Below are 23602 nucleotides of genomic sequence, written 5' to 3'. Positions count from 1 at the left end.
AGGATCCGAACTGAGCATGGAAGATGTGCCTATGCGTTGCAAAAGTGGGGAAAGGCTCCAACACCTTTTTGTGAGTGTGTCGCTGTGCAAACCATGAGACACATTGTAGAAGAGTGCACAAGAACAGCTTATGAGGGCAGGCTGGATGACTTCCTGGTAGCTACACCAGATGCACTGGCATTTTCAAATCGACTAGATTTATGTTTATAACTTTCAAAATTTTGTTTTTAATTTTTGTTCCACCTTTTTTTAAACTTGTGACTAAGATGACTTTATTGTTTATATGTGTGACTTATATTAGATAACATGACTATCATAGTCATCAACGTCATGATCCGGATATCATGTCAGGAACATTATCAACAGATTATCATGTAAACCTGATATTATCATCAACATCATCATAATCGTTATTATTACTATCAGAATATTGTGTAAACGTTATGATCATAAATATGAGAATACCTTGTTAACCGCATCAACATCGATATCATCATCATCATCAAAATAACCAATAACCATTGTATTGAACACAGCACAATCACATAGATACGGCCACCTCGTCTTTCGGAGGAGACGATAAATCGTAGGTCCCGACTACCTAAAAAGTAGTCGTCATCTCTCATCATCATCCCTCTCATTCATCACCCACGCACAAGCTTCTGTGGGCATCACCCTCAGTACTATTATTGTCAGTATATCATCACATCATCCTCATCATCATCGTTATCGTTATCGTTATCACTGTCACCGTCACCGTCATTGGCACCGTCACTGTCACTGTCACTGTCACTGACACTGTCACTGACACTGTCACTGTCACTGTCACTGTCACTGCCACTGTCACTGACACTGACACTGGCACTGGCACTGGCACTGTCACTGTCATCGTCAGCATCATCATCATCATCATCATCATCAGCAAAGTAACCTCATTGTACCTGTAAAACATTATGTAGTCCTATGGGCATCAACATCCTCAGCATCAATAATATATATGTTCGTTGATAGGCCTTTGTGATTATGATCATAATGGGAACATCATTTATCCTGTGGGATACATGGTCAAAGCTACTTTGAAGAAAAGATGTGCTAATGATAGTGTTGATATACCCAACGTGATGATTGTATCACGTTGAACGAAGTGTGTATGATTATGTATTGATGTTTCCTTGAATCGTGAATCTACTCATCTATGATTAAACAGAACTCAACCTATCAATATGGATTGGAACGACTTGATATTGTCAAAGCCAAAAATTTAATATAACAGACAAGCCAGCCTCGCTACGCTCGCCATATCCGTCAAGCCAGAGGGTTCCGACCCCTGGACTCCCGACTGGATCGTCCAAAAATGAGATCAGCGGGCTCGCTTCGCTCGCCTGCATTTTTAATTTGAGCATGCTTCATTCCATCAGAAAGTCAAAGTACTGAGAAAACGCAGAAAAGCTGAGAAAAACGTAGGAAAAATGCTGATTTTGGGCGTATCTGATGAAATCTAATGAATATTGATGAAATATTAAAGCCACCACATCACAAAATTTCTAGCTAAACCTCTGTACCAAATTTGAACATTTTCTGTCTATTGCTTGATGAAAGAACTGAGAAAACAGCTAATTTTTTGGGCGTATCTTTGGCGTTATTTCAAATTCCTTCTAGAGGTAGGCACACACAGATCGTCATCGGACGGATCTTCCGATGCGTGCAGTCCGTCCGATGCGATCTGTGTGCGCCGACCTTAACACAACATTATTACACCCCAGCTGAGCTTCTGTACTAAATTTGAACATTTTCTGTTCATTTGTTCTCGATAAAGCTGAGAAAGCGTAAAAAAACGCTGGAAAAACGCAGATTTTGGGAGTATCTTTGGCGTTATTCCAAATTCCTTCTAACACAACATTATTACACCCAAGGTGAGCTTCTGTACTAAATTTGAACATTTTCTGTTCATTTGTTCTCGATAAAGCTGAGAAAACGCTAAATAACGCTGGAAAAACGATTTCGAAAGATTTTGGGCGTATCTATGGAAATTTTTCCAAATACGTTCTTAGTGCGCCTATGAATGGCCAACTGAACATACCTACCAAATTTGAACGTTTTTGGTCCGGTAGATTTTTAGTTCTGCGAGTGACTTAGTGAGTGCCATTTCGCTTTTTTATATATAGATTCCAGTTTTCGTTGTTATACCATTATCAATATCTAGTAAATTGAAAGCTCAATATTAAACAGTGCAATGCACAGTAAGAGAGACGTGCTACGATTGGCCATTAGCTGTCGACCAATAGAGGCTGAGCTCTACTACCATTGGCCGAGACAAGGCCCAACCCAAGCTCCCCAAATATGGTCATGGGAACCGTTGAGCAAATACAATTCATAGAAACTTATTAGCTGAGAGAACCACATGGATGATACAATGAGTAAGAATGGAATAATATATACATTAGTAAACACGGTATTTTTGACCGACAGACAGAATTTATTCACAGAACTACAAGTTTATGAGAGTTGGAACTTGTTTCAGAAATTAATGTTATATTACCGAATCTATTACATACTCGTGATCAAGATGAATCTGGGGAGATGGGAAATTCACGTAATAAAACAAGAACGTGAGAAATATATAAATTTGTTACCAGCTGAGAATGTAGATTGTTCAATGTGTTTTTCATCCACTTGAATTAGATCAGATTAGATCATCTCATTAATCTATCAACGCTCTTCCACCACGCACAAGAGAAAATTTCTTGTGGTCATCATCCGTAATAATAAAATAATAATAATAATATTTTCCGGAAATGCTTCGAACAATGCTGCAGAAGCATTATTTCTTCATTGATCTTCTCAGATGTCACAAATATTGGATTGTAATGTTCTTGATGAAATTCTTGTTGGTAATTTAGGAATGCAAGCGATATTGAAAATATAAACTCTAATAAGAAGATCATTAATAAGGATGGAAATCAATTTAATCAGTAACAAAAGATGATATCAGTATTATACAACGAGAATGAGGTTCGAAATTCACAGTGTTCAGCAGTAAATGAATTCAAAAACAAAACCCGTACAATTTCCAACCCCACCACTGATAATCTTAACCAACAAAACCATCCACAATCAATACTTTCATCATTTTCAAGTAACAAGAGTTCCTCCATGTACACAACAGAAATTTGCAAATGATCATCACCAACGCAAGTAACTAGCACCAGCTGTTACAATGCTGGAATATTGTAATTGCAATTTGCTATCTCTCCAGAACAGAACTCTGTTTGGTCCCACAGAGAGTTGCCTCCACTGTTTACAAACCCCACCGCTCGCATATTTTCATTGCTGGCTTGCTTTAACCTCACTGACCAATGAGGTTTCGTCACTACTGAACAGTATATACATATTTCTACAGTACATAGATAGAGCATAAATATATACACTTAGAACATGTATATAACAGTGAGTCTAAAGATATAGAATATCTATAGATGTTCACATAGAATGTAGAGCATACATATCTACACTACAAACATGTATATAATATAACAGTGAGTCTGGTCTGTGAGTCTGTGAAGCATATACACATCACGTCAGTACGTGCCTTGCTTGCTGTATCAATATTGTCTCACAGAGCAAAATGTCTTGTGCGTGTCATTGAAGCGTCGCTTCTTTTGACAAGTTTGAAATTGATTGAATTGGTTTGTACAAATTGTTTTGCGATGTTTTCGGGGAAGTTTCTTTGTGAATAAACTAGAGTGTTATTATGTTATAGAACTTTGTGTTATCATGAGTATTTGGGGACTAGTTGATGTTTGTTCATAATTAGTGAACTGGAGAGTAAATTGTTTAGAAATGATGGTTGTTTAGGTGGTGTATTTTGTTTTCTTTGAAGTTGTATTTGTGTTTAATGAAAGTACTATCCCTGTACTATCATAGAGGAACAATAGCATAAGTAGATATCCCATGGTATAGTGCGTTTATGTCGCAACTTTTACTGTTATCTCAAGCCTATAGTCTTCGCAGTTCTTTCCCGTGAAGCTTTATGACGCTTGTAGTCTCTCATATTGTGCCGTTCATATACTGTTACCCGGTCAAAACAGTAAAAATCGACAGTAATCGGCTTGAGATAACAGTAAAAGTTGCGACATAAACGCCCTATACCATAGGATATCTACTTACGCTATTGTTTCTCTATGGTACTATATACTTAGTATGATACTATATACTGTATACTATAATTTACTATGGTGCACACACTGAATTCTGTGCCACATACTGATGAATGAAGATAGTATACGTATTTCAGGACCCGAAAGTACCTAACTTTCAGTTGAACAATCATTATTCATCATTTATGCAATATTACAGCATATCTTTTCAACAGTATTATTATATGTGTAACTGAAACTAACTTTTGTTCTAGTCTTGGAGGAAGGATATATGTAATTTCTGCTAAAGAACCATATTATCCAATAAACGATTTTGGATATTTGAAATTGGGCACCTTCTGAGAAAAATATTGCTTCAAATCAGTTTTTGAGAGTATTTAGAAGCTAAGAAATAGTCCAGTCAAATGGTCGTTTTTCAAGAAACAGCCCCGAAAGAATTTTTCGCGGCGGTTCTATATGTATTTTGGGGGCGCTGAATTCGAATCTAAAATTTGCTGACACGCCAGAGGGCCGCTTCACCCCCAAAAACCCCCAAAATTTCGGACTTTTTCCAATTTTCCCGATTTATCTCGTGAACCTTGAGTTTCTCAAGAAAAATCATTCTCGACAAAATTAAAAAGAATAAAATTTCAAATAAATTTAGAAATTTCAAAAAACATATAGAACCGCCGAGAAAAATTCTTTCGGGGCTGTTTCCTGGAAAACGACCATTTGACTGGATTATACTGTGAGTTATCTCGTTTGTTTTTCCAAAACTGTTTCACTCTATTAGTTTTGATCACATTTTTATTTTGAAGGAAATTGAAATTGAAAAATTCAATGAAAATTAGAATGAATTTAAGTGGAAATTCCTTTTCCAGACAAATTCCTAGTCGACATGTTGACAGACGAACCGTGAAATATTATAGGATTTTTACAATATACTTTGTAAAAATTGTTGAATAGTAAGAAGCACACAATTTTAAGAATTCCCACAGTGCAATTTCTGGCTTAATTGATTCTATTTTGAACAAATTTTCACGATGATATAATATCTATTGCAAATTGATTTTCAGAAGGGAGCATTAATTTTATAGATCCTATCTATAGTCTATTATTATTCAGTTAATTACATGCCCCTATTCTATCCGATATTGAAGATTGATTGATTTTCAGAAGGGAGCATTAATTTTATAGATCCTATCCATAGTCTATTATTATCCAGTTGATTACATGCCCCTATTCTATCCGATATTGAAGATCAATTACTGGAAGAGAATAATCTATTCCATCAATAACATTATTTAGTTGTAGATCAATACAATGTGATATTGAAGATTAATCACTAGAAGAGAACAATCAATTCAATCGATATCATCCATTTGACGATATTTACGCATCTTCACAACGTAATATCGGAGATTAATTATCGGAAGACAACAACCAATTTCATATTGATTACTCAGGAATAATAATTATGATTCGCTACTAAGAGCAAGGCGCAATATACAAATTGGAATAGCTGGTGTAATTTATCAGAGGCCCTGTTTTCTCGGTCCTGCTGGCATAAGCTTGGAGATATATTGTTGATTTCCTTGGAGACTGCTTTGTCCTAAATTTTGAGACTGAGTAAGGCGGCAATCATTGATCGGACTGCGCACTTGACAACATTATTTTTCTTGTAGAAAGCTTATTTGAGCTGAGAGACGGTGGTCCAGTTTTAAAATGAAGCTGGGAGAGTTTTTGTGAATTTTGATCAATTTATCGAATATTTCAATTCAACTGAATAGGTTGAATTGATTGAATTATAGAATATTAAATATTCATGATTTCAATCTGAAGAGTTGGTGAAACACTCATGAAAAGAACTCGAGTGAGTTATCATTGAATTGAATAATTGTTTGTCTTTCGTTATCTCAAGCCATGATTTTGATGATTTATAATGAATTATTAAAAATTGATGTTTGTTGAAGAGATTGAAGTACAGAAGAGATCTCTCAATACTTCACGAGCTCCACTATTGTTACAATAATACAACTACATAGTAAGATGATTTTCACCTATTATTGAATAGAGTGTAGAGATCTGAGATAAAAAGAATACAGAAGCCCCAACTCCGCATTGATTATCATTTTGTATGTGATATATTTAAAGGATAAGTAATGGAAAAAAAGTTTGAGAACATGTAGAAGTACCTATGTGAATGAAGCACAGAATTTTTGAATTGCAAAATCTTAGTATGGAAGAATAAATAGGCAATTTTATGTGCAATAGAACGGCTTAAGCCTTTAATTATCTCAACATTCATAAGCTCAAAATTGATGATTTCAACATTCATGAACTCAACAATGATGATATCAACATTCATAATCTGAACATTTATAACTCATCATTAATGATATCAACATTCAGGAACTCAACATTGATGATCTCAACATTCATGATAGAAATGTTAAAGTGGATTTGAACATTTCAAAATAATTGGTCTGTTCATATAAACAGTCAGAAATATTTCACCATTTGAAGCGCATTTTTGTCTTCTCATATCGACGACATTTTATATTTGAATTCCTAAAATTAACTCCACTGAATGATAATTTTTTATGCCCAGAGTTGTCACCATGAGGAGTTCAAAGAACAAAATGGGTTCAGAATAGAGAGAATAAATTTGGGGAACATTTCTCTAGAACCACTTTCTATGTAGTTTTCAAAAGAAGAAGTTCCGTTTCGAATTGACTGAAAAGTTGACTAGAAGTTGTTTGGTTCTTAGACCAGTTATAGAATAGACACGGCTCATTGTATATTCATACTGAAAGTCGATGAAGCCAACATCTACAGCCAAATCCGCCCACCTTGACGTCACAGCAATGAGTTTTTGTGTAAGTGTTTGTGGTGTTTAACGTACATTGTTGTTAAACAATGCATTGTTGTTAGCTTGATTGTGACGTCAAGATGGGTGGATTTGGCAGTAGATGTTGGCTTCAGAGGCTAGACTTCCCAGCGTGTCTATTCTATAACTGGTCTAAGGTTTGGTTACAGTGTAGAAATGATGACTGAATACATTGAAAAAGAGTAGTGTTCTCGAAAGGCATAATAACTACAGTAAGAGTGGACAATCTTTCAAATAATTATTCTAAAATCAATGCTCCAAAATTCCCAAAAAAAACTAATTCTTACATCTCAGATGAATGAATCAATACATCATACGAAATTCCATTACAAAATAATTCAATCCCCAATTCACGCAATCGAATTCAAAAAGACATCCACATTTTAGAACCTAGTTCAACAATTTATTCATAGAACTGAGTCAACCTGTAGCAATATAATGTCACTTAATCGACAGACGTGTCCTCATTTACAAGTTTATGAAGTTCGTGTCGCAACTCACTAAAAGTTAACCATTCCTTCACCTCGGGTCATCTTAAGACATCATAAAGCATCTACAATTTCCCACGAACTCAAGATGAAGTGTCTAAAATGTCTTTCACGACCAAGAATAGTATATAGTATAATAGTAAAATAGTAATATATACTATGCTTGAGTCACGAGAAGACTATAGAGGAGATTGGAGTTGAAATGAAGGAAGCCAGTCGAAGTTTATCAATAGATCTGGCAGACAAGTGACATTACAAGAGTTATGGCTCTGCAAGCGCGATGTATCACACTGTTTATGGCAGGTTTATTACTGTCATAAAGTACTCTGCTCACCTCGGTTGCAAGGGTGGGGTGGGGAAGGGGGGAAAGGTTTAGGTGTCAACTGATTGGTTGTATTGGGGGGTGACTGCTGGTTGATTTGTAGTTGATCGACTTGGATTGGGGGATTGATTGGTGGAGGAGGATGAGGAGGAGGAGGAGTTAGAGGGGAAAAGTAGGGTGAGGAGGAGGAGGAGGAGGGAAGGAGGAGGAGTAGAAGGAGGAGGAGTAGGAGGAAGGGTAGAGGAGGAAAAGTAGGGTGAGGAGGAGTTAGAGGGGAAAAGTAGGGTGAGGAGGAGGAGGAGGAGGAGAAGGAGGAGGAGTAGAAGGAGGAGGAGTAGGAGGAAGGGTAGAGGAGGAAAAGTAGGGTGAGGAGGAGGAGGAGATGGAGGAGGAGAAGGAGGAGAAGGAGGAGGAGTAGAAGGAGGAGGAGTAGGAGGAAGGGTAGAGGAGGAAAAGTAGGGTGAGGAGGAGGAGGAGAAGGAGGAGAAGGAGGAGAAGGAGGAGAAGGAGGAAAAGGAGGAGAAGGAGGAGAATGAGGAGAAGGAAGGTGTACTTGATGAAGAGAAGGTACGGAGATGATTGTGAGGAGGAGTGGGGAGGTTGTGAAACAGGAGGAGGTGGAGGAGAAGAAAATAGGTGGGAATGCAGGAGGGGAGGGGAGCAGTAAGAGTTGAAAAGAGAATAAGACAGAAACGAAAACAAAATAATGAAGTGAAAAATGCAGATGATGAGGCAGTGGAGAGGAGAAGTTCCGAGAATGATAAGCAGTAAGACAAGAAAAATGATCAACAGGTAGACAAAAAGGAAGAAGAAATGGAAGATGGTGAGAAGGAGGAGAGAGAGGAGGATGTGGAAAAGGATGATTGGAAGAGATAAACGATTAAGAAAGAGGGATAGAAAAGAATCATAGAGACAGATAGAAATAGAGGTGTAGAAAGAAGAGAAGGAAGAGAAGAAGGAGGAGGAGCAAGGAGTGAAGTTGATGCTGGAGATGGAAGTGAAGAGTAGCGGAAGGGATTTAATAGGGAAAAGAAGGAACAGAGGGAGAAAGGATAATGAGTGATGATTTAGATAATGAGGGAGAGAAGGATGAGAAGCAAAAGAATAGCAAAAGGAAAAAAAGAGTAATATGAATGGAATTGAGAATTGAGAAGTCAGAGATAAGAGATAGATGATTGGGCCGAAAAGAGAGAACTTTGTGACAGTTGGAAAGTAGAACAGATTATTGAGAAAATAAAAACATAAATTGAAAACGGTTTGTGCAAAGTTTTGAGCGGAGTGGAACCAAGAGAAGGAAGAGGAGGTACAAATCAGTTTGTAGAAGGGTAGAAAAAGAGGAAAAAAAGGAAGAGATGAGCAGGTAAAATATGTGAAGATTTTGAAGGGGGAATGAAGGGAAGTTGAGGGGAGATTGAAGATGAGAATAGAAAATTATATTATAAGGGAGGAGAATGTATCAATAAAGAGTAGGGAGAATAGAGGAAGATAACTAGAATGAAAAGAGAAGAATTAAAAGGAAAGAGTCGATAAGGGAAAGAAGGTAGTTGATAGGAAAGGATCAGGTGTTGGATGAGAAAGAGAGAGAATCAACAGTTAGTTTCGCAAGCCTATCCCGCTTTTAGGGGCGACTTTTTATGACCAGTTTCTTGGCTTGATTTATGGGTACCTTCAAATTTCCTCTCGGCTTCTTGTTAGTGATATCTTTCGAACAAATAGAAACTACCAGAAAACAATAACACATTTCTAGCCGCAAAACTATCAAGTGAGTTTCCAAGCGTTTCAAGTAGATAACACGAGTATCACAAATTTCCTCACTTGAATATCACATTCATATTATCGTTAGGTTTCTACACTAGTAGTTCTGTGAACAGTAGACCTCACGCAGTATTCTCATCCACAAGTACCTGATTTAAACTATTAATAGACCTCACGGTATATAGAAGAAGACGGTAGGTGTCACGCGCATGTTTGTGCTAAATTTCCGGTGTAGCTGACGTCATTTTATATTCAATCATCTGTTTTTAACAATAATACGTTTCATAAATTTCTAATAGGTGTTAAAAAAACCTCAGTTGGTGGCGATGACGCAATCTGGCTGGCTGGCCACTGCGCATACATTTCATGACCCCTACCGTTTTCATCTAAATACCGTGTTAGACCTTATGGAAATACAGCAATAGACTGGCTTCTCCACACATCTGTGTAATCACTTGTCAGCTGATTTATGATGAATAATTTATTCTATAGTCTGATTTTCACACTAATATTGGCGTATGAAGGAGGCTCCTTTTTCCTTCTATATTATCCTTGAAATGCAAAATTTCCAAAAACATTGTATATTCGTCGACGCACAATCAATAAAGGAACTTACCTGTCAAATTTCATGATAATCTATTACCGCGTTTCGCTGTAAATGCGCAACATATAAACATATGAACATTTTAACATTCAAAAATTTAAACATTAAACATTCAAACATTAAGAGAAATGCCAAACCGTCGACTTAAATCTTAGACCTCACTTCGCTCGGTCAATTAATTCCGTATGTGATTACTTCAATGTTTAAAAGCTTTTAACAGTTCAGATTCAGGTTTTCAACAACTTCAAAACAGCTCGAATATCAAGAATTTCTAAGTTTGTATACCATATTCATATTCTTGTCAGGTTCCGTAATTAAAACCTCATGTAATTTATCACTCGCAACCTTTAAAAGCTTTAATCAGTTCAAATTCAAGTTTTAAACAACTTCAAACAGTTCAAATACAAGTAACGTGGAAGATTTGAGGCCTTGAAACTTGAAGCTTAAGAATCTCCCAATTACTCAATTTGTACTTCAAATTCACACCCAACTCATATAATATTGTATAGTAATCTTGTAGAGTATAAGTTGTAATAATTATCATGCAGAATATATACGTATCTCTAGATTATCTCGCGAAGAATTTATCAAAATTCCAAGCATGTCTATGCTAAGTTCGTATTTTCAACACAGTCATCCAGAGATTTAGATGTGGAGAGTTGCATGGAGAGTGAACTAAGTTTGAAGCAGCAAGTAGCAAGGAAGTCTTATGGGAGCGATTAGGCGGATCACTTTAGCATTATAAGCGGTCTGCAATCGTTGAAAGCGGCGTGTAAATTCGGTGAGAAGATAATCTGAGAGATAGTTTTGCACAGAGAGGGAGAAAGAGAAAGTGAGTAAGGTGTAAGTGAGGAAAAGGAGGAGTATATGAATGAGAGAGGATGGAAGATGATGAGGGAGGGATGAAGGACGAGGAAGGAAAGAAATAAGAATGAAATAGATTGAATGAAAAAGACTAAGAAATTGTCAAAAACCACTGATTTATTGATAATTAGAAATACCGGTTTCGGTTATTACACCATTGTCAGTTACTAGACAACTAGATAACTAGTCTATCAGTTTATCAGAGATTGACAATGGTGTAATAACCGAAACCGGTCTTTCTAATTATCAATAAATCAGTGGTTTTTGACAATCTCTTAGCCTTTTTCATTCAATATGAATAATTACCACAATATCAACTTCTCAACTACACAAAAAGTGAAATAGATTGACATATAAGAGGGATGGAGAGAGAATATGACAGAGACAGATTGAGATGTCGAGAGAGACAAAGCGTAAAGGTAGATACAGATACGAATTGATTAGGTATTTAAGGAATAGGGTGAGGTAGAGATTGAAAGGTTGAAGAAGAAATACAGAAAAAAGAGAAATATGGATAGAAAGAGGATAAACGGAGTGAGAATGAGGCAATATGATAGATAAAGAGAAAGGATGAGCGCAACGGGGGAGATAGATAGACTGAGAAAGGAAACGAGAGAAATGAGAGAGTATGGGAGAAATAAAAAGAAGAAGAGATACGTAAGAAAGAGAAAAGAATTGGAGAGAGTGGAAGAGTTGACATAGAGAGAATTTAAGAGTTTTGTAGTGTAATTATGTGATTATGATTGAGAAAGAATAAGAGAGATTGATTGATTATTTGCCTTTATTAGGGCAGAGCTAGGACTCCTGGTCCTCTCTGCCACACAGCCCTTGAACTTATCTCCCTCAATAGGGAGAGAGAGAGAAAGAGAGCGAGAGTAAAAGTGATCGAGAAAGAATGTGAGAGAGAGAAAGTGAGAAAAGTGAAAGTAAGAGAGTAAGAGAGAGTAAACAAGAGTTGGAGAGAATAAGAATGAGTAATACTGGATAAGAGAGTGTAAGAGAGAGAGAGAGAGAGAGAGAGAAAGAGAGTGAGAGAGAGAGAGTAAAAGATAGATTAGATTTATTCATATTTATGTTGGAAAGAGAGACTAAGATGGAGTCAAAGGGTAAGAGTGTATGAAATAGATTTAGAGTATTAAAGAATAGGAGAGAGTAAGAAAGACTGAGAGCAAGAACAATAGAAAGAGTAGGGAATTTAAAGAGAGTAAGTGAGAGTATGAGAGAGAAGATAGGAAAATAGTGTGATAGAGTGTGAGAGTCGAGTACTAATACGAAAGTTGTTCCCCGTATAAGAGGAAAGTTTTGAAAGATGCCAACTTGAAGTGGTGATGGTGCAATGCCTGCCTGAATAGCAATGTGCTCACCAGAGTTGTAAGCTACGAGTACAAGGGATTATTCCCACAATTAATATGCGTAATGAGCTCCTTGATTAATTACCATTTCATGTGGAGGCGGTTTCAGAGCAATATATTTGAGTGGATATGTGTGAGAATGCCTCCTTCAAGGGTAATGTGTCTAACTGATCTATTATTGCAATAATGACATGCCTATAGTGAGGTCCACGTTATAATGGCAGTGAAGAAAGATAGGAGAAAAACGTTGCCAAGTCTCTCCATTTTGCCTCTGAGTGTACACAGCTGTTACTCAATTCATCCCATAAAATTTGATCTAATAATAATTATCATTTCATTGATAAAATAATCAATTTGAAGTCAAATTGATTGAGAAAATATATTTTTCATAATTTGATTCAAAAATTTGCTTTCATAACTGAGATTAGATTTTTATCTTTATACAAACCTGAAATGGCGGCTAATTTAAAAAGCTGTGATGCAACAATCTTAATTTCAAAACAACAGAAATTGAGTTATTTGGTAGGTATTCTATTCCAATTTCTCTTAAAAATAATAGAAAAATATAAATACTAATCAAAATAAGTAATTTCAATGAATTCAATTCTGAAATAACCTTTTAATATTATTTTATTCGAGTAGGTCTAACTGAAGCGTGGATAAAGTCTAGGATGGTTAGTTATCAACTTTTAAAATGTTATTTCAGGTATTTTAATTTGTGTTTCTCATACGGTGATGTCTAAAAATCATTTCATTGTTTCAAAAATACATTTTAAATCAATTATACGACTTGTGTACTCAAGTATTTTTATAGAATGAAGAAAAAAATGGCGGCTGAGAATTTTATTGTCTACTTTTGTACAGTCACCGTCAAAAGTGAAAATAAAATATTCTGGCAAACAGACAACATTGCAAAGCTTGAAAGAGATAGCGCTATCTGTTTTGTTGTATGATAGAAAAGGACAGCAACAGTATTATCAATCGTACACTGCCATTATAACGTGGACCTCACTATAGTGTGTGTATTCCAATATTCGTTTAGGAGGTCATGTGATAAATTAATACACTACACTAATTTGAATCTTGCGTAGATTTATAATTTGGCACAGTGATCATTTGTGTAATAATGTTACTTATTTCGACCATCTGAACTCTTCAGTAACCCTCAACTATCTGAAAACCTTGAGTTTTAACCTTCTTTAACCTCAAAATTGTTCCAGCAGATTTGAATGTGTAAAGCCGCGTTTACACCGGAGTTGGCAACCAATGATTGCCGACATTTATCGGCAATTTTGAGTTGCACGCATTAAAACAACTGCAACTCGCATTGCCAACCGTAGTTGGAGACCGATTTTGCGAGTTGGCAATCGAAATTTGGTTTTCCGACCGGAGTCGGTAAAGATCAAAGGCGGTTGCCAACCCCGGTTGGCAATGCGAGTTGCAGCGCTAACTTGAGTTGCAACTTGAGTCTGCAACTACCCCGCTACCCCTCCCGCCTGTTGGCTCCACGTGGTCGCGCTGCGTCAGTTCCTCAGTTCAAGCAGGCTAGTCGTCGTGACTTGTTGTGTTTTGTTGTTTGGTTGTTGTTTGTGCTAGTGCAATGTACTATAATGTAAGCTAAGCTATACATTACTCAAGCTAAGCTATATATTTCTTAAGCTATAGAGTTTCTTTGTTTGATTTGGAGTTTTTTTGATGTATACATTATTTCTAATTTTATGAATTGTGTTACTTTGGAACATTAACTTAACTTTGTGTTCATATTTTATTAACAAGTCACTACCAGGTTGCAACTTTTTTTGTCTAGATTTATTAACAATTAACTTTTGTCTAGATTTATTCAACTCAGTGCACAACGTAAACAAATAAAATGAATCTAAAAATAACAATATTTAGTAATTTTCTTTCTTTGCTCACCTGTATGTTATCCTTCAGGAAACCTATAACAGCCTCACAAATCTCTGGCACTAAAATAGATATCGCACTTTTGGAAACTTTAAACAAATAACTGATACTAGTATAAGAGTCGCCAGTCGCCAAAAAGCGCAATGTAATAGCCAATCTTTCTCGCACTGGAATTGCTTTCCTGTAGTTAGTATCCTGTTTACTAATTATGTGTCCAATACCAACAATTAAACTTTCAAAATCGTCACTTGACATTCTTAAAAAGTTTTTTACACTGCCATCGCATCTCAATTCTCCCGTCAAAGGATCTGTATCATCTCGATTTAAATCATTTAAAAGATCGCTGCCGCTATACTTTGCTCTTGCCTGCAATGAAGGTCGAACCCAGTATCTTCTCGGTTTTCTACATTTTGATAAAATAACACACGCTGCCGCAGCAAGAACAACCTCTTCAGCACTCGACATTCTACATACTGTCTGATTTTCTACATACTGTAAAGTTTAGTTGCAGTTGCAGGTTGCAGACCTAAAAACAAACTATGTGCCCAGGTTGCAAGTACAAGTTGCAGACTTCCATCGGCAACTAGCGTCTGCAATCGAAATCGGCAATTTTTTATTGCCAACTCCGGTGTAAACGCGGCTTTAATGCTAGTTCGCTTCCATGGTGCGCATGGGTAACTCTAAATGGACTAGCAAACGATGGCAGTCAGACAAACTTATGTTCTCCTGACCGAAAACTGCACAACATCTCAAAGAATTTGGAAATATACAGCGTATTTCTAGGCATTTGAGACTCATAAGCTATTATATTTGTTTTGTATCTGCCATACGATAAATAAATCTGGAAACCCTCAAAAGTAAAAGCATACAGTAAACCATAGCATATCCTCATGATACTAAGCAATTATAGCCCACTATTGATACTAATGCAGGGCTGCTAATGATACTGTCATTGTAGCACTTCTGTTTTATCAACACTCTATTCTATTAAGACTCAAATCTAGTCATATGTAAAGGTGTGTACAGACTTTTGCTCTGCTCCGCAACCAAACGTCACTCCAGCAGAGCGATTGATGATCGACCGGGGAGCAAGAGTGGTTCGACCGGGGAACGCGAGAAGATCTAACATCTTCCGTAACGTTCATGATGGGTGCGACTGCCGAGCGGGGGTGGAGCGACTGCGGTACGATGGAGGAACGAGGGCGGTACGAGGGCGGAGCGTGCTCGGTGCGGGTTGGAAGCGCGTATATGAGTACGCAGCTTGAGACTCAATTCATCATGATTTCGGAGATATCTAGATCTGATAATATTCAAGTAGACCAGATCAGAGTTGAATTGAAAAACTCTGATACCAGACCGGAATTACTGAGGTCATAATCTATTATTTTCATTTCATCAGTTTGAAGTGCGCTTCTCTAGAGAATGTTTCGTCAAAAACCGAATCTATCTTCCAGATATGAAAGAAATTAAGAATGATCCACCTCCTCAAATCAACAATCTTTCAACGACACTAATAAATTAATACCAATTTTTTTCAAGAATGCAGGCAAGAAACTCAGTTGACAAGTTTAAATGAATTGAACTCACTATACTCAGGGGTGGGAATAATGCATAAATGTTTATAAAACGTAAATGTTCATACAGGTGAATTTCTGGCCAGTAGTAGACAAACACAGTTCTATTCTAGTATTCCAGTTGACAAACCCATATCTGTTCAAGTATTCCAGTTGACAAACCCAGATCTATTCTAATATTCCAGTTGACAAATCCATATCTATTCTAGTATTCCAGTTCACAAACTCATATCTATTCTAATATTCTACTTGACAAACCCAGATCTATTCTAGTATCCCAGTTGACAAACCCAGATCTATTCTAATATTCAAGTTGACAAACCCATATCTATTCTAGTATTTCAGTTGACAAACTCATATCTATTCTTATATTTCAGTTGACAAACCCATATTTATTCTAGTATTCAAGTTGACAAACCTAGATCTATTCTAATATTCTAGTTGACAAACCCAGATCTATTCTAGTATTCCAGTTGACAAACCCATATCTATTCAAGTATTCAAGTTGACAAACCCATATCTATTCTAGTATTTCAGTTGACAAACTCATATCTATTACAATATTCCAGTTGACAAACCCAGATCTATTCTATTATTTTAGTTGACAAACCCATAGCTATTCTATTATTATAGTTGACAAACTCAGATCTATTCTAGTATTCCAGTTGACGAACCCATATATTCTAGTATTCTAGTTGTCAAACCCAGATCTATTCAAGTATTCAAGTTGACAAACTCATATCTATTCAAGTATTCCAGTTGACAAACCCAGATCTATTCTAATATTCCAGTTGACAAATCCATATCTATTCTAGTATTCCAGTTGACTTTCAGTTGACAAACCCATATTTATTCTAGTATTTAAGTTGACAAACCTAGATCTATTCTAATATTCTAGTTGACAAACCCAGATCTATTCTAGTATTCCAGTTGACAAACCCATATCTATTCAAGTATTCAAGTTGACAAACCCATATCTATTCTAGTATTCCAGTTGACAAACTCATATCTATTCTAATATTCCAGTTGACAAACCCATATCTATTCTAGTATTAAAGTTGACAAACCCAAATTTATTCTAATATTCTAGTTGACAAACCCAGATCTATTCTAGTATTCCAGTTGACAAACTCATATCTATTCTAGTATTCTAGTTGACAAACCCAGATCTATTCTAGTATTCCAGTTGACAAACCCATATCTATTCTAGTATTCTAGTTGACAAACCCATATCTATTCTATTATTTTAGTTGACAAACCCATATCTATTCTAGTTGACAAGCTCAGATCTATTCTAGTATTCTAGTTGACAAACCCAGATCTATTCTAGTATTCTAGTTGACAAACCCAGATCTATTCTAGTATTCTAGTTGACAAACCCAGATCTATTCTAGTATTTCAGTTGACAAACCCATATCTATTCTAGTATTCTAGTTGACAATCCATATCTATTCTAGTATTCTAGTTGACAAACCCTAAACACTAATGAAAAATGGATAAACGTTGCTTATTCAGAATAGCTTGCATGAAACAAAACATACGCACCAAAACAGCTAAGTGGCTAATATTATCTTATTTGAAAACGATACACAGGTATTATAGATACGATTTCAAAAAGATAATTCTTAGTTGACAAATTCAACTGATCAAAACTAGATATAGATATTAAAGTGTTATTCATATCAAATAAATTTGCAAGAAAATAGAAAAAATATACTGTACCAATAAATAACGGATTTGATTAAAACGACAAATGAAGACCAAATTTCAAACACCCAGAGCAAATATTAAACCTACAAAGCAAAATACAGAATATCCGTTTTCGCCTCCACAAAACTGAGACGTGAGGCTTGAAAAAGGCTACGTTAGACATGCTACGCTAGAATAACCGAGTTTGTTTTTTCTGGCGACACTTGCCTGGTTCTCAGTAGACCACCTGAGCGTCGCAATTTCTTATATATACTCTTCTATATATAAAATATATACCTAATATACTCCCCTATATAGGTATAATCTTCTGCAAACGGCGTCACCACAATTGTTTTTGAACAAAGCACTCCCGCCAGGCGCGCTAATCGAGCTCGCTTATTTTGAGAGGAGCCACTCACTCACTCACTCTCTTCTTACTCTCTCACTCTTTCTCTCAAATGAGGAGGCGCACGTTTGAAGAACCCATTAGTGGCGTTGAGCGTCTTCAAACTGATGGTAGTTCACACGCTCACACGTCACAGAGTACTAGAAAGACGTGTCGAGCTAGAAACTATAATCATAGAGGGAATATAGCATATATGCTATCTTTCCCTTGTGCTAGAATATTGACAAGTTTTGTAGAACTGGTAACATGAGTGCTGAGAATTGCAGAGTTGAAACTAGGGTTTCTGCACCTCAGAAATAATGTATATTATATATATTAGATGGAATTAAATAGAGAATGCATTTATTCAAATGCTAATTTTTTTTCAAACATCTTTATTGCCCATAAAAACAAAATACAAAATAAAAACTTACAAAAGAATATTCTAGATCATAATATTATGCTATTTCACGAATAAATTAAAATTACATGGCACCACCCAGCAAGGGCAAAACCCTGACCGCTGAGTGAGAGTATCAGCTGTTTAGACAATATAAAAATTTATTTACTAATAATCAAAGCTACAAAAAATCGAAGTTAACAATAAATTACTAGTAAATATTTGATTGATGTCGAAGAAAAATTTTTGTATCACCCACTTATTTATCTGTTCCATCCTCTGTCTACCCCTATTAGAAAGAGATTCTGACAATTGACATGATATTTATTATTTTTGAGCTAAGATACCCCAATTGTCTTCGCACTATTGTCAAATCTGAATAGTTAATATTATAAATGTTATGAGATGTAACTCTCAGGTTATACATAGAAACGATATTATTCACTGTAAATTCATCCTTCCTCATCCATGCATATGCATAGTAGAGAAGTTTCTTTATATAAATTTGACGTACTGTTATCACTTTAAATCCGGCAAATGTTTCACTACTAGAAAAAGCCCTTGGCCTATTAAGAATTGCTTTCATTATCATTTTTTGAAATGTAAAAATTTTATTCATCAAAACATCATACGCTCCTCCCCATACCACTAACATTGCAGCACCGATTGAACATAGGCAAAGTAAAGGACCCTAAGTAATTTAATGTCTAATATTTTACGGACTTTATGAAAGATAAAGGAAATAAATTTCAAGAGTTTACAAATATATTCTATATGAGGCTCCCACTTAAGGTTACAATCAACCATAATTAAAATATAATTATTATTATTCAACGAAAATCCAAATAAATGCTGCAAATCACCCCGAAGACTTCTGCTACTGCAGACATTGACAACAGGGTTAACAGCTAGATGGAAATTCGATGAGAACTACTATCCAAAAATTAGTTGCCAGCCCGGGAATCGAACCCGGTACCTCTCAAAAAGTTATATATATATTACTTTTTTTCCTCAGAAATGATGATTTTTTCACCTGAAGTTTCCATTATTCTTGATAAGTGTTCTAGAATGTGATGTTCCATCGAACTTGGATTCCCTACTCACACACAGAATTGGTCAAAATTATGGAAACAGCTTAATAGTTATTTGTATATCTAAAATATATACCTAATACTCCCCTATATAGGTATAATATTCTGCAAACGGCGTCACCACAATTGTTTTTGAACAAAGCACTCCCGCCAGGCGCGCTAATCGAGCTCGCTTATTTTGAGAGGAGCCACTCACTCACTCACTCTCTTCTCTCTCTCACTCTTTCTCTCAAATGAGGAGGCGCACGTTTGAAGAACCCATTAGTGGCGTTGAGCGTCTTCAAACTGATGGTAGTTCTCACGCTCACACGTCACAGAGTACTAGAAAGACGTGTCGAGCTAGAAACTATAATCATAGAGGGAATATAGCATATATGCTATCTTTCCCTTATGCTAGAATATTGACAATTTTTGTAGAACTGGTAACATGAGTGCTGAGAATCGCAGAGTTGAAACTAGGGTTTCTGCACCTCAGAAATAATGTAAATTATAAATATTAGATGGAATTAAATAGAGAATGCATTTATTCAAATGCTAATTAATATATAATTATTATTATTTAACGAAAATCCAAATAAATGCTGCAAATCACCCCGAAGACTTCTGCTACTGCAGACATTGACAACAGGGTTAACAGCTAGATGGAAATTCGATGAGAACTACTATCCAAAAATTAGTTGCCAGCCCGGGAATCGAACCCGGTACCTCCCAATAAGTTATATATATATTACTTTTTTTCCTCAGAAATGATGATTTTTTCACCTGAAGTTTCCATTATTCTTGATAAGTGTTCTAGAATGTGATGTTCCATCGAACTTGGATTCCCTACTCACACACAGAATTGGTCAAAATTATGGAAACAGCTTAATAGTTATTTGTATATCTAGAGTGGAAAGTGCTGTTTTTTCTCCCTGAGGGAAAAGTTTGAAGCCCGAGGCGAAGCCGAGGGCAATAATTTTCCTGAGGGAGAAAAAACATTTTTCACTCGTGATATACACAACATTTTTCCTCCACTTACATTTTTATAAAAACTGCTAATAAAATAATTTTTAAAAACGTATGTGACCAAACAATGTGTTACAACATAATCTAAAAAGTAAACAGAAACAGCTGGCTTGTAATCACAGTTCTCCTCCGACAGCACTATCTGTCGGCTAAAGTTGTAACAACAATGACAGCCAAAACTACAGCTATGATGAAGTTCCCGTTTCAAATTTGATTAGTTAATAAGTAATATTCGTTGGCTGATATTTTGAATAACATGGAATAAAAGAAAAAAATATATACATTTTTTTAGTATAGTGATATGAAATTTGTAATAATAATTTCAGCATACAAACATAAATTTTATAGATCGATCAAATGTCTGGTTGAGGTATTGAATTTAGTTGGTTTAATGACTACTCTATATGCTTCCTCATCTGAGCTTAGACCTTCTGACCTACTCCAAATGTACGTTTTTAAAATAGAGATGCTTCCCATGTTATTCAAATGGAGTCACTTTTACTCCCTAGGGAGTTTTTCTGTTTTTTAGTACCGAGAGCGAAAAAGTGACACTTTAGTATCATGTTTCAGGGAGTAAAGTAAGTACTTTTGACAGTTTTAGGTGGAGGAAAAATTTCTTTCACGAAGATATGTTGACAGAAGGTTCCATTGTAAATTTAACTAGAATTGAAAAAAAAACTGTCGCTTCAAAATTCTTGTCCACCATTTTCAATCCAACTCAATTTTTATAATGGGAAGGTGGTCATATAATTCAGAATTTCAAAGGATAATGCATGGTGGAAGCCGCACATCGATATATCAAGCCGTTTCAAAGTTATTCACATTCTCTAGATATATGAGTAGCATCAAAATACCCAATGCTAATAATTCTTCCAGAAAAATCCTGCAGTGAATTTGGAATTCCGTGATGATAGTACTACAGTGGATGTGAGAAATTTTAACAATATACGTTTTTATTGCCTTTTGCAATGGAGTATTTGAAGAGGATACGAAGCTAGTGTAGCAATTTATTGGAAAATAAAATGATTCATCTTTATTTGATATTGTTATACTATTGAAAAACATGTTGGAGTAAAATATGGTTCCGGGTGATATCGTAGAAGAGTAATGTTTGTATTGTTTGTAATGTTCTAACAGTTTCTCCTCTTTATGATAATACTAAAATCCTGAATCTTTCTTTCCAAGAAAGATTCAGCTCCTCTTGTAGGTACATGAATATACTTGAAATCTGTGAGTTAGATGAATTAAGTATCTCAAATTCAGTAAGTTACATGAATGAAATAGAATACCATCAAGCTTGTAGCACTCACCCTTTCTCTTACTTCATATAATTCTCCCCTATTGCTCTGTATTTCTTAAAATTCTTTCTCGAATACATTAAATGTACTTAAAATCTTCAAGTTGAATGAATGTATCTTGAATTTAATAAGTTACATAGATGAAGTATCTTCAAGTTTGTAGTTTCCACCTCCCTCTTAATCTGTCTCTTTTTCTCCTATTGCTCTTTACTTCCCCAAAATTCTCTACAGTGTTTCGCATCTACATACAGAACAGGGCCGAATTGAATAGGCCTACGCCACTTGAATTCTGATGACCTCACTTCAACAAGACTGTCGTTTCTGTCTATTAGCAAACAACTCCCGTTACCCTCTATCGAAATTGGAGATTGGATTACAACTGAACAATATCAATGGAAATTCCCAATTAATTCTGCGAATGGACGAAGTGGTTCTCGTTTTTTGATGAGTCTGGAATAATTAACAAAAAATTTAAACTCCAGTGAGGCCCATTTCTAAAAGGCAGTGTAGTAAGATAGAGAATAGCGTTATCACTGCGATTCTCTGCGTTGTCACTGCTTATACCGATATATCTTATTTAATATTAATATTTAATATTAACTGTTCATTCTTGTTTAAAAAAATCAGTTATATTTTATTCGTCAAGAAAATATATTTTTCTAATAGTTGAATTTAAATCTATTGAGATTGAAAATTTTGTTGATTAATTGTATTTCTACATCGTTAGGCAACAATCTGGTATCGTTGCGGAGGTAGAAGAGAATGGTGCTATCTGTTTTGACGCATGATAGAAAAGTACAGCAACACCAATAAATCAAATACTGCCATTATAACGTGCACCGCACTATACGAAGCTCATAGTGGAAACTTGTATGAAGATTAATTTATTATATTTCCATAATAAACTATATCACTGAATATTATTTATGAATATTTCCTCCAAACATGTGAATATGTAAGTGATTGTTTGCAAATGGTGAAAAGTATTCCTCCTTTTTTCAATGACTGGAAGAATCAACAGAATAAAAATCTGGTGTGGGGCACTCACACAACTTTCCTTGCCGTAATGGAAATTGATCACCTGACGCTAGTGTTCACGCGCATCTCAAGTCTACTATTCAAAGATCTGAGCCAGCTGGTGACAGGACAATAAGGCTGGATACACACGAGATCTGTTATCTCTTCATAGTGAATGATTTAATAGAATCAACAGTTGCCAACAGTTTGCAATTGAATAATCACATTTACTCAAATGTCAAGCTTATTTTCAATTTCAGGTGAAAATGTTACTGGACATTAATTGTAGAGATTTTCATGCTTAATCTTTTCCACTCAAAATTTCTCGTTAAAATCATGTCTGAGACCTGATAATTGGAAATCTAAAATAAAACTTTGCACAGATGGGGCGGAGCTCCTGAAATTTTTACAGATATGGGACTTGTGGCATTTGATATAGCTCATCAATGACTATTTTAGGTATAAAATTGATTGAAATCATTGGAGCCATTTTCGAGAAAATCGCGAAAAACCCTGTTTTTGACACATTTACGCCATTTTAGCCGCTATCTTGAATTGCATTTGATCGAAATTGTTCGTGTCGGATCCTTATAGTGTAAGGACCTTTAGTTCCAAATTTCAAGTCATTGCGTTAATTGGGAGATGAGATATCGTGTACACAGACGCACATACAATCACACACACACACACACACACACACACACACACACACACACACACACACCACACACACACACACACACACACACACACACACACACACACACACACACACACACACACACATACAGATCAATACCCAAAAACCACTTTTTTGACTCAGGGGA

At 35.8% G+C, this 23602-nt stretch overlaps 1 protein-coding gene across 1 annotated transcript in view; it reads right to left on the bottom strand.

Moving 5' to 3' along the window:
• Positions 1-692: 692 nt before the first annotated feature.
• Positions 693-23602, bottom strand: part of LOC111058695 (serine-aspartate repeat-containing protein C-like) — a 55035-nt gene continuing 32125 nt past the window's right edge. Inside the window, exons 2-3 of the mRNA XM_039436577.1 lie at positions 1672-1723; positions 693-931 (exon numbers count right to left, since the gene is read on the bottom strand). Of these exons, the coding sequence (XP_039292511.1) occupies positions 693-931; positions 1672-1723 (291 nt within the window). The remainder of the gene's footprint in view (positions 932-1671; positions 1724-23602) is intronic.

This window comes from Nilaparvata lugens, chromosome 10 (genome assembly GCF_014356525.2).
Source record: "Nilaparvata lugens isolate BPH chromosome 10, ASM1435652v1, whole genome shotgun sequence".
NCBI classification, from domain to species: domain Eukaryota; kingdom Metazoa; phylum Arthropoda; class Insecta; order Hemiptera; family Delphacidae; genus Nilaparvata; species Nilaparvata lugens.
Note: the sequence above shows the minus strand (reverse complement) of the source record. Positions and strands in the feature narration are given on the sequence as shown.